Below are 12,671 nucleotides of genomic sequence, written 5' to 3'. Positions count from 1 at the left end.
CACGAGTCGGCAATTACTGTATGATGAGAAAAAAACTTGAAAAACATTCAGAGACTGATGGAAAAAAAAAAAAACGAGAATTGCTCTTATGAAATGCCAGACGGTGTGATAAGAGTGACTTTGCTGCAAATTTCTGCACACACACACACACACACACGCACACGCACGCACATGCATCAAGCACATCTTTAGGAGTATATAACACTGCTGTCTCTCTATTTGCTTCGAGCCCCTTGAGGATGAGCCACTGATCTTTGTTTACCACACACTAACACGTGTACCCCCGTCCTCTTAAACACAGCCATCGACAAACGCGCAATAAAGCGCCGTCCTGGAAGACCGGCTTTTGGAGCCAAACTCGGCGAACAAAGACAGGTGTATTCCTTTTCCAGCTGAGCGGCATCAATAACCTTTAATCCCTCTGCCAGATTCTTGTCAGCTCCCAGAACTTTGTCGCCAGCCAAACTAACTTTACAATGTCACTCACATTCCACTTGTGCGCGCCATACGGGTATTTATCTCCAGCCTGGCAAGCTGTGAGCGGCACAGCCAAAATCCAAGGAAATTAATTTGCAAATTCCCTCTAGAAATCAGTAAATTACATTGCGGGGTGAGGAGAAAACAAAAAAACGCAGCGCTCTTCCTCAGCGGTGATTAACATAAACTAGCGGGGGGTGCTTATTGCGAGTGTTATAAATCTGCATTTAGATGGAAAAGTTATCAGGAGCCTTAATGCCTCGAGAGACCGGCGTGTTGCCTCAGTGACAAAAGAGATTCATAAAAAATACAAATTTAAAAAAAAAAAAAAAAAAAAAAAAAAAAAAAAATCTCCCGCCCGTCTGTGCACTTGAAATGTTAACAGGAGCTCTTTCGCTTCCCTTCAAGTGCACCGGGGTCGTCGCGGTCAAAGTGTGACTCGACTGTTCTTAGTGTGGCGGCGCCGCATGCTTGGGCGAGTCGTCAGCGGCGGCCCATCTGTCTCAGCGTCGGAGGCCTTTGGAATGATTAAGCGACGCGCGGGAGCCCTTACGTGTCTCGTGCAGACGCAAGGTGAGTACAAATGACATTTTAACAGCCGTCGCAGCGCAATTACACCCGATGTCTTGTTTTTCCCCGTCTGTGAATTTCACCCCGGACCAGCCGACTGCATCCTCTCCTGTTGTTTCCGATCCACACCAGGACTCAAAGTGTTTCCGTGTGGTTAATTGTGCAAAGTTAAAGCTGCCTCGCAGCTCTTGGTGGATCGTCAGGAAATGACAGCCGATATGATAAACAAACAAACTTGGAAGGCGGACACATGATGGGGCTCTTAATTGTGCTGTCGTTTATGATCTGCTTGAATGCGCCGTACCCATAATAACACATCATAATAACAGATTGATTGGCATTTATTTATTAATAGCTTAATTATAGAGGATGTTGTTGCAGGTAGGTTAGGAATTTCAAGTGTGTTCTCACGAGAATTTAGGGCAGGGGTGTCAAACTCAAATACACAGTGGTCCTGAAAGTAAAACTTGAACAAAGCCTCAGGCCAGCATTTTTTTTTTTTTATTGAAATGTTTTATTAGAAGTGGTTTTATTAATGCAATACAAGGTTTAGTTTTTAAAATTACGATTATCATTTGGTATGTTACTATTATCATATAGAATGGTATAGTTGTCACTTGGTATAGCCTTGCGGGCCAAATCTAATTACACTGCGGGCCAAACTCAGGGGGGGCAAACTTTTTGATTGGTGGGCCACAATGGGTTCTAAAATTTGACAGAGGGGCCAGACCAGGAGCAGATGGATGGAGTGTTTTGGTAACGTCACCTCATCGGAGGAAAAAAAATACATTTAGTTTTAAATAAAAATGAACAAAAACATTACAACAAAATATCTGTCTTTGACACACCACAGTATTTTGAAAATAAAAAATGAACAAGGTTTATTCATTTAATTTTTTTCAAGTTCGACCGCCCGGGTTAAAACATTTAACGGGTCGCATGTGGCCCCCGGTCCATAGTTTGCCCACACCTGATTTAGGGGGAATTGGTACAAAAAAATAAGATTCAATGTAATCAATATCTCAATATATGGGGGAATTATTATTACATAAGTCAATATATATATATATATATATATATATATATACACTATATATATATATATATATATATACATACTATATATATTTATATATATATACATATTTACATATATATATCCAGCGCGTCGGTGACCTGCGCATCCACATTGACATCGACACGCTCTGCCGGGTGGACGTCATGCAGGGCTTGCGTTTTAAGAAGATGCAGTCGTGCTGACATTGTCTCTTGTTAAAAAAAAAAAAAAAAAAGGAACTTTCATTTCACCTTTCGTAACCTGCCAAGTAGCATATGTTCCCAGAGCATCTTTGCGAGCTTTTCAAGTCCCAGCCACTGATGATTAAAAGGCGCTGTCTGCAGCTCTCGCCTGTGTTGGTGCGTCACAGCGACTCAAAGGGAGGTTGTTGCCATCGTTTGCGCCGTCTCAGGCGAGACGATCAAGTTCAAATCTTGTGCGCTGCGCAGTCAACACTTCTAAATCACAAACACGCAAAAACATCCCAAACATGCCCTCGCAACCTCATCGCAAATGTGGAAAGTCACATTTCCTCCAAGCAGCACCGTTTTCAAAATTATCCACTCACTTTTCTTACATATACGCATATATTTATGTTTCCAAACGGTACTCTGGCAAACTGAGCTGAATCATACAAATGTGTGTCGCAATATCTGGCCTGAGCTGTCTTAATTCGGATGAAAGGCAAAAAGCACATCGCTGCCAATTTTGCAGCCACTCCGTATAGTTCCAAAGTCCCTCATCCCCAAAAAAGGAACAGAGAATGCGTCACTTGGCACATACATCGCCGCTGTTTGTGTTTCACGGTGGCATATACGGAACCACCTGGCAGATGTTCCCGCAGGCTTTCCAAGACTTGTGTTCTCATCACCGCTCTGCTTGGGACTCTCGACTCAGAATGCCATTAAGTCTCTTTCTTTTTCCTTCCTTCCACCAAAAGCATAAACAACACGAGCAAGGAAACAAACACTTTGGAAGCCACGGAGAGCACGGAGGAGTTAAGGCACGCACCCAAAGCAGGTTGTGCGCGGCGAGTCACAGAAAGGTACACATTTCATAGCAGGGCTCAGAGGCAGGCTTTACAAAACATCGGGTGGAGCCATTTTAGAACGGCATCCAGCTTCAAAGTTCGACTCACGGGCGCAGAAAAATCATGAGAGGCACAAATCTCTGTCGTTTCACAACTTAGCGAATGGAAAGAATTAAACAGCTCCTTCTCGTATGCACAACTTGGCCACCAGGGGGCATTGTGTGGCTAAAAACAAAAGAAGAGTTTCACAACTACATCAACTGGCGCAACCAAATCCAGTAAATTTAACACCAGGGAACGCATTTTAAGGCAGTTTTGTGGTTGTTTTAAATACATAATGTGATTTTCTCTTTTTGTGTTTACATTCAACTCTTTATTGTTCACAATTTTCCAAACAGCTGTTTGTTGTCAAGTGAGTTGAATTGGGCTCAGTGCCACGATACAGTACTTGTTTCTCAAAGTCTTACCTGCAAAAAATAAATAAAATAAAAATGGATTGAACGATGGCTAGTATATCGAAAAAACTCCCAAGTTGGGTCCGTCTTTTCTTAAATCACTGCTGTACTTCCATGATATGTACGATACCCAAGCAGAAGGAATCGATAAGGGCTACAATTCCAGTTTAGGGCGTTAAAACGAATTCCAAGCTGCGGAGCAAAGTGTGTCAACAAATATTAAGCTCAGTGAAAGTAAAATCTTTTTTTTTTTTTTTTTAAATCACATATAAATGTATTTCTTCATATTTTAGAGAGGCAACATAAGAATACTCCCAGGCATATGGAAAAACAATTTTTACTGCAGCTTACTGAGTCACTTAGTGGTGAAACACTTCTTAATATATTATGTATGGATGTATACTGGTGGCTGAGTCACGCATATCAGAAAGAGTCATGAAAGTATGGATGTTATACAACACCATACTGTCGAGTCTTATTTATTTATTTAAAAAAAAAAACATGTTAGAAAATTATTTGGGGGGGGGCAGTGGGTGGATAATTATCGCATTTCTATTCATCTCAATAAAGGAATTTGATTTGGGAGCTGCGTGATTTAAGTTAGCGCTTAATATGACAAATTGGTGACAAATGATGTCATTTGCAAGTTTGTACATTTCAAGTTTGGGCATGGAGATGAAAAAGTTTTGTAATCCCCTGCAGTGAATAATAAATGGATAAAACTTGCAAAGAGACAAACAAGCTGACAGGCGGCAAAAAAAAAAAAAATGATCCGACAGCTAAGATAAGTATTGCGGCTCCCCGTCTTAAACTCTGGCTTTATCAAGTGTAAAACAGTGATGTGGAAAAAAAATAACTCTTCCTTGAGTTGCTGACAAAATGAGTGGATTAAGATTGAAAACTTAAACAAAAATAAATAAATAAATCAAAGATTATAAAGCTGGATGAGAGCACGGTGGTTCTCTCTTTGAAGCTCTAAAACCGCCTAAAACCGGAATAACCGACTGAGCGGCGGGAGAGCCGCAATGTTTTTTTTTTTTTTATCATTGGAGCGAAATGGACCAAAAGACAGAAATGTCGAGATTAACTGCAGTTGTTTCCGTGACGCTAATTGCAAAGCCAACGACGGCAACCGAGCGATTACGACTGACGGCTCTGTCGATGCCGTGACTGATGTTGGCTCGCGCGTTCATTCAAGGCGGCTAATTCCCTCTTCCGAGATGAACATGACTCATAAACAATGAACCGAATAAATGAAGGGAAAGGAGTCGAGGACTGAGTGAAGAATGCCGAAAGTTGAGGGGAAAAAAATAAATAAATCCTTTGGGTCCAAAAATTCGGAGTTTAGTGAAGTCGGGTTTGGACTCACCCTGGCTGACCGCAAGAAGCAGCATCAGGAGGGTCAGCAGGTTCTGCAGTCCACACGAAGGCATCGCGTCGCACATCCGGCCCGGCCTGAAGGCGCAAAACAAAAAGATGGATGAGATTGACAGTCTTTAAAAGTGTTGGCCAAATGTCTTTGCGCTGACAGCTGTCACTTCATTCGTCATTGTGATTTACGGCTCTTTGTTCCGCCGTTTTGCGAAGCCCCTTTTCAAGGCTTCATTGGTTATTGTCAGGCTTTAAAATGAGGGACAGTGAGAACAGACTCAACTGGCTGCTACTGTCATGTTTCATCTCTCTCAAGTGTCATTTGAACTATAGGCCATTATCTTTATACTTGAGAGGACAAGTAGCTCCCATTTGGATAGTGACAGCTCACTCTTAATGACTTTTAAAGTCTAATTTGGCTTTTGTCTTTCCCCATGCATTCCGAATCAGATCCATTGGGCGGATTAAAACAACTTCAGCATGCGGTCGGTTATTTATTTATTTATTTTTTTAGTAGAAAGGAGACACCGGGGACTTTGAAAGAATAAATGTATAAAAAAATAACAAATATTTTTGAGAAGGGGGTGGAAATAAGTCTCAATTTTAAAGTATTTAATTCGGAAAAACTGAAGGATTTTGATAAAAAAAAAAAAAAAAAAAAAACTCAATTATTCGGAAAAAAAACTGGAATATTTTGCGGGCTACTTTAAAGGTTTAAATTATTGAAAGGCAAATTCTGTCGGTGGGGAAATCATATCCAAATTTGAAAAAATTGCAAATTCAGAAGAATTTAGTACATTATTGCACAAACGAATAAAGTGCAGCTATAAATTGGAAACTGACAAACTGTATTTGGGGTTATTTTCAAAATCATTTCTTTATTTTGGTTTTGTAATTACAAGAAAAAAGACCATTTAAAATTATTTAAGAGAATACCTAAAAAAAAAAGAAAAAAAAAGGAAAATTTTATTATTATTTTCACGTTTTAAAAATTAAGAAATATTTAATGCATAAAGCTATTGCAAACCTTTTTAGTAGGGGGCATCAACTACTGGCAAATTTTCTCTATTCACAGCAGGGTTCGGATCCCATTTCCCGAGAATATTCCATTGCAGGAAATAAAAGCGTGCAAGGAAATGCAGAATTTGAACGTGTACTTTGTGGTTTTGTTTCCTGGCGTTGAAATATGAAAGATATTCTCCACAGGAATACATTTTTGGTGAGCAATGAGCCAACATAGGATGGTTTGACTACCACATTTTTTTTGGGGGGGTGTCCAGACCATCCCACCAAAACCAACGAGAAAAAAAAATCACGACATTTCTTAACAAAAACACGGTTTACACAACCGCAAGGCGCACATCAACAAGAGTAACAAGCAGATAAGGCCACGGGAGGCAAATCCAACTTGATGTGTGGGTGAGGGTGTGTACGAGCGTCCACGGAGCAGCGAGGGCATGTACTGTCACATTATACAGTAACGCGACACGGCCACTTGCAGGAGCAATTTATCTGGCAGGCTGACAGGAGCAGGATGTGGTGTGTAATTGTAAGTGTAAGTGTAAGTGTAAGTGTAATTGTCTTTTTTTAATTTTTTTATTCCATGTTTAGTTCAACGTAAATTTCAACCGAGAGTGTCAATACACACCTTGAATCTTTTTGAAAGAATTCTTCATTATTTGACAGCTTGTTTTGTGGTGAGTTGATTGGACTTCACTGCCACCATACGGCAGTAGAATCTCACTTATTTGCAAAAAAAAAAAAAAAAAACATAAAATTGTTTGTGTGCTCTGACATTTTGTAAAATATTTGCCTTGGCACAGTCGATGTCTGGATCTTCAAAAAAAATGTAGCTGTATTGTAACTGCTGTAATTTCTTAATTTTCTCATTATTACTCTTTTATAGCATACTTTTAAATATAATTTATATCTTCCGGAAAAAAAAGAATGATAAACTAGCATGGCCCTAAGCCGCAGTTTTCTACGATGAAAAAAATGTAGTTGTTTACTGCATGTACAGAAAAATTTTGCACACAAAAGGTACATAAACAGATTGTTAAAACAGTGCCTTTTAACACGGCAACAACTTTAAACAGAACAGACCCAAGAAAAAAAAATATATATTTCGTGGATTTTCTGAACTCTAGAGCGCCCCTACTGGTGAAAGAAAAATGCACAGAAAATCCACACATTGTATTGGCCGCATCTGGTTTGTGTTATTATCAAGTAGTTAATTTTCTTTTACACAATAATGAAAGTGAAATGCCATTCACATGATTTATTTTTTCAACCGTTGCGTTAACAAAGGTTTTTGAAACGGTTTAATTTAATTAATTTCATTCATTCACCTTCGCAGAACCGTTTGGCGTGGAACAACCCCGCGTTCTTCCTGATGAATCAATAAATAATCATCTTGACACAGTGAAACTGCTGTCGAAAATCATCCAAAAAGAACGGAACTACTGGGAACCAATCACGTCCTTTTTTTTTTTTCATAACAATATCATCCTTATAATCAAATCATATCAAGTCACACGTGGAAATATGAAACAGAGGCGCAAGCAACCTGGCTATCTATTGTGTATATAAGATGATATATGTGTCCCCGTAGCCAAAGGACAACCACCAAATGAGGTGAAATGAAGTCAGGCCTGGACGGCCGAGGGGGCGCTGAGAGTAAATAATGAATGTGGGCTCGCTGGGGAGACGCGGTGGGCCTGAGGGCGGGAGGGGAGAGAGCGAGGGAGGATTTGGCGTGTGGGATGGCGGCGATGCTGGACACTGATAGCCCGTGTCAGTTACAGCTGTGTAGGCCCACTTACATGTGCACGAGAGCACGCAAAACGCTGACATCATCACAAATAGATCTGTAAGTGTGTTAACTCATTCAATGCCATTGACGGATTAAGACGTCAAAGGTTTTTTACTCGGCTGGTAATGAATGAGTTAAAAGGCTGAGCTTTTTTTTTTTTTTTTTTTTGTTAAATAAGTATTTGATCCCCCTTCCACTCATCTCCAATTCTGTCTCCGAAGCAAGCAATTTCCAATATTCCTTATCTCAAATGGTCACGATTTCTTTCGACCGTGCAATCTTGATACCACCGCGGGCAAGACAAAACCAACGGCGAAAGATATCAGGAGCTTGATCGAAGACCTGCACAGCGTTGAAATGATTCACAAAAATCGTCAGCAAAATGCTCGGTAAGAAGGTTCCAATAATTATTGCAAAGTGGACGATGACTAAAATGACCATCGATCTTGCCCCGCAGAGTGACCATGATGAGAACGTTTAGGGAGCAGCAAAGTACACGTAGAAGTGTCAAATGAAAATGATCAATCATCAAAATTAAGGGTCTTGTTCAGACTGCCAGTCAAAACTAAATTTTTAGCCCATCCAGATTGAAACAGGTATCGAGAGTATCGAAACAAGTCCATTTCTGAAAGTATTTAGAGTGACATTCCGACGTCGATTCTACAGCAACCTGTCAGAAGGGTCAAAGATGTGACCCAGTCTGAACTGAGCCAAATCCAATTTGGACACCTGTTAAAAACCGTCAGCCCTATAAATCGGATTTGAGGACGAATCTGGTTTGAATCAGATATGTCTGCAGTCTGAATGCAGCCAAGGATGGGACCAATGTTGCCTCCAAGTTGATCAAATGATCTTCAAGCTGTTGTCAAACGGTTAAATGACAACAATTTGATGCTTCCAAGTCTTTAAAACTCAAATACAAGCACGATAAGCGACCAATCAGGGAGCATGGCAAACTGCTTTGCCGACTGTTCGAAAAGCCAATTATGTAATTACCCTTCAAGTTTTCTCGGTAGTGAAATAACAAGCGCAATTTTGCTACGGGTGCTTTGGACTGCTGTTGTTGTTGTTGTTTTTACTCTTCTTGATGGTTGAGTTTGCACACTGATGACATGTTTTGCCGCCTCGCCGCAAACCCTCGACTGCCTCTGAAACAAATGAGCTGCAACAAATGAACCTGCACTCCACCGCCACTTAATGATTACTTAAAGCCCCAGAGGATAATCAAAACTATTGTGCCTCCCAGATAGGAGTGGTGCACTTAAAAAAAAAAAAAACTCTCATCTGTGTGGGTTCGTGATAATAGCAATCTGTTTTGTTATTCTCTTGCTGTATTACTTTTCGGGCCCAGCTACGATCTCGGTTTAAAAAACTAATAGTTTATTTTTACCTCAAGTCATGTGACGTATGCCATAATGAAACTTTTTCCATTATTATTATTATTATTATTATTATTATTATTACTTCTCTGCTGGCAGAACACAATCAAGAAATCATGATCATATTCTTCACATTCATGTCATTATATCCTAGTGTTGAATTTTTAGCTGAGAGTCTCTATCCAATCATAATTTAGCTAGCTCGTGTTCCCAGGGGCAGATTTCATAATAACAATAGGACGCACAATTCGTCCGAGGCCTTCATATATAATCGTGCGGGCGTCTGTTCTGTGCCTCAAGGGGGATTTTACGGTTCATAGACAGTTGCGATAGCCAATCAGATCGCGAGTTGGTTACAGTAAGGCCTTCTTGCTAGCCTGACGTTAAAAATGATGAACACGGATTGTGATTGGATACTCACTTGTGGGGAGGCGGCGCTATGAGGAATCAACACATCCAAAAGTCGTAAGTGGCGACCGTTTGAAAATCTAAACTATATTCGTGCTTTTTTAAACCACAATGGCCGAAGGAGGGAAAAGTGTGGATTTAATTGCAGATACGCTTGCGAGGCCATTTTAAGACGGAACTTTCAAGAGAAGCTACGTCATCCAATACTCACTCAGTAGTGTCTTGCTGTATATTATTCGTCCAGCCGTGGTGTCAAAAATGATATTATGTGGGGGATTTATTCAAGTCGGACTTCACTGAAGGCCTAGGTGTCAAACTCATGGCGCTTCTTCATATGTGTGGGTGTTTCTACCTGACAGACATTTTTCTGTATGGCGTATGTGTAAATGTACCTCCATTTTTAACCTCGGACATTTCCTTTGACTTCAGAGTCAAACACTGCAAGCAGCGTTGGTATCGTTCCCATGAGGTGAGTGTAAGAACATTTTTGGGCAAGTCCAGATCACAAAGACGCGGGAGTCTTGAGTCTCATGAACTCGGCTGGACAAAATAAAAATTTCAAGTCGATTTAAAACTTTACGCTGCAAACTCCTGGAGGACAAAGCCTTTGTTTGAATAGCAGAAGGTCATTTCCAGGACAATGCCTTCCACGCGGACTGCGCGCGATTAGTATTTTCTGATTCGGTGCTGCTGTGAAGTTTCCAATGCGAAAATGTCAAAAGACTCACAGGAGGTCACAATCATTAAGAGGCGCGAGAACGTTTTGTTTCTGACAGACCGCCAACACGAGCAAAGCCAATTTCAGCTGCGGTGACGTGACAACTCTTACACATCCATACTTCACAATGTTTTGTCGTGTGTGCGCTTGGTTAAGGTCCTTTTAAGGATTCAAATTCATTTCACTGTGACTCATTTTATTTATTTATTTTTTTTCTTGACTTTGCTTTTGAATGCCTTTTGTTTACAAATGCGTTTAATTGTTGTCAAAACAAGTTCGTTTTGATAATTTGCAGCAAACTACTTTTGCTCTCTATGCTTTGCCTTTGAAAGTCTTCAGCTTTTTTTTTGTAAATGCTTTGAGGTGTTGCGCTTTTTGCTGGTGCGGAGCACAATGAGTCGTCGTCGTTCGTGCTTTATGAATAAAACTGCCTCGCTTTGCCTTCACACACACTTCTCCGTTGTTATTGTGTTGAAAGCGACGATCTTTCTCTGGAGAAACATTTCATACGGCGCACCGGAAAGAGGGTCACAGCGTCAGCTCCTGCCGTCGAGGGTAGGTTCTGATCCGAAACCTACCGTTTCACGTAGGTAAATTACGACTTTCGTATTTCCTGTCTTCATCACTGCAGTAAAGTAATGTCGGGGTAAACGCTGCTTTGGCTTGTTTTGGCCCGGCAGATAAATACCGGATCTTAGAGCTCTAATGCGGCATTTTGCAAGGCGTCTTGTTTTAAAGAAGGCATTTGGATGGCTTTTGTGGATGTTTTCCATCAGTATTGTATCGCTTTCCAAGATGATGTTTACGGGATTTGAATGGAAGTGGAAAGCTGCTGTTTGTCGCAATGGGCTGCCTCTCAGCCAAATGTGAAACAGAAAAGGACGCGATGAAAGAGGACCACGCGATGCTGAGCGGGCTTGCTTCCAACAAAAGCCACTTTGCCGAGCATCCTGAGCGCCGAATAAGTTGAAGAGCTGTGCGCATTACTTACAGTTGAATGCCACACAGGTCTCCTTTATTCATTCGCACAAGCGCCCCCCCCCCTTCCGAGCCAGCCAGCAGCCAATGCCATTAAAGGAGGATCAGCCATTACTTTCTGTAAAACATATTACCTCACGCTTGTGTCCAGGAGAGGCGAGCTCACCCCGCATGAGACAGGAAGAAGGTGGAGGGATGTGAATTGATGAAAAGGTGGGGCGGCGAAAAAGAAGACTCATGAAAAATGAGAGGAAAGCGCTTTTCACGCGCGGGGGACGCGGGGCCGGGCCAATTTTCAAATATGTCCGAGAGTTCTCATTTTACACGGTGGCAAATGTTAAACTTGTTCGGGGGCGCATCAAGGTCGCCTCGGCCAGCCGCTCGTCCTCCCGCAGGGGAGGAATACAAATGTGGCAACACGTCAGGGGTCAAGGGTAAGAAAATGTGCGCACTCACCTGTTTAAAAAAAAATCAAAGACAAAAAAGATGTCGCCTTAAGAGGCGTGACGGTGTCGTTGGAAGTTACTCGACAGTGCCTTGCAGACAGATAAATATAAATAATAGCATTTTGGTTGCAAAACAAACCTACACTGCAGAGTTCATACTCGCAAGGAGAGCGCCACTGCCAACTACTGGAGTGGATGTGTAATTACACTTTATTATAGTACGGCGGGGGAAAAAAGTATGTTACCCAGGTTCAAACGCGCCCCCCTCAGATCTCATCGAAATAACACCCCATCTGGATTTTTAAGAACAGAAAAAAAAACGAGAACCCACAGAACACAAACTGTGATTACATATCAATAACAGCACCCTCGTCATCGTTGTCGTACGGGTGACGACTATAAGACATATCGCTGCTGTCTGCCGCACGGTCGGCTTCGCTCGATATGTTTCACACGTTGCTGCGGCACGGCATAAACAAGGCAGCCATTATCGCATCCGCAATCGGTCTAACACAGTCTCGGCACAGGTGAATATTTCAACGGCGGGAGTGAGAGGGATGTCATTTTCCCTCCGCTTTTTCGACTATTATCCTCGTTCTCGCTTTCTTGTTTCTATTCCGCCTGTGTCAACAGCATCCAGAGACATGTAATAAATCCTCGGTGTTGACGGCAGGTCGTAAAGACTGAAGAGCTAATCTAATTCCGCGGCGTGAGGGGAGGGGGGGGGCATCACATCACCCTAGGGGCAAAAGGTCTCAGAAGCAGTCGATAAACCCGCAGCGTCAAACCAGCGGGCTTTCTCCAGATCAGAAGAATAACAGATGTCTTGACCGGGAGCCGCGAAATATGAAGTCGTCCGGAGCTATATTACATTCCAACTGGGCATTTTGTCAGCGAGTCGTGCGGTTAAGACAAAGCCAAAGAGGAAACTGCTCATGGCAAAACTAAAAAGCAAACATGTTGCCAAAAA

The 12,671-nt window shown here is 41.6% G+C and overlaps 1 protein-coding gene across 4 annotated transcripts in view; it reads right to left on the bottom strand.

Annotated features, from left to right (window-relative positions):
* ncanb (neurocan b) overlaps window positions 1–12,671 on the bottom strand; it is a 90,462-nt gene that overhangs the window by 59,638 nt on the left and 18,153 nt on the right. For all 4 annotated transcript variants that reach the window (XM_088313158.1, XM_088313159.1, XM_088313160.1 and 1 more), the window contains exon 2: window positions 4,959–5,044. In XM_088313158.1, coding sequence (XP_088169284.1) covers window positions 4,959–5,034 — 76 coding nt within the window. In that variant the 5' untranslated portion in view covers window positions 5,035–5,044. The remainder of the gene's footprint in view (window positions 1–4,958; window positions 5,045–12,671) is intronic.

This window comes from Idiotropiscis lumnitzeri, chromosome 13 (assembly GCF_059441095.1).
Source record: "Idiotropiscis lumnitzeri isolate Australia: NSW breed Sydney's pygmy pipehorse chromosome 13, RoL_Ilum_1.0, whole genome shotgun sequence".
Lineage (NCBI taxonomy): Eukaryota > Metazoa > Chordata > Actinopteri > Syngnathiformes > Syngnathidae > Idiotropiscis > Idiotropiscis lumnitzeri.
The sequence above is the reverse complement of the archived record's forward strand: the minus strand, read 5'-3'. Positions and strand labels throughout refer to the sequence as shown.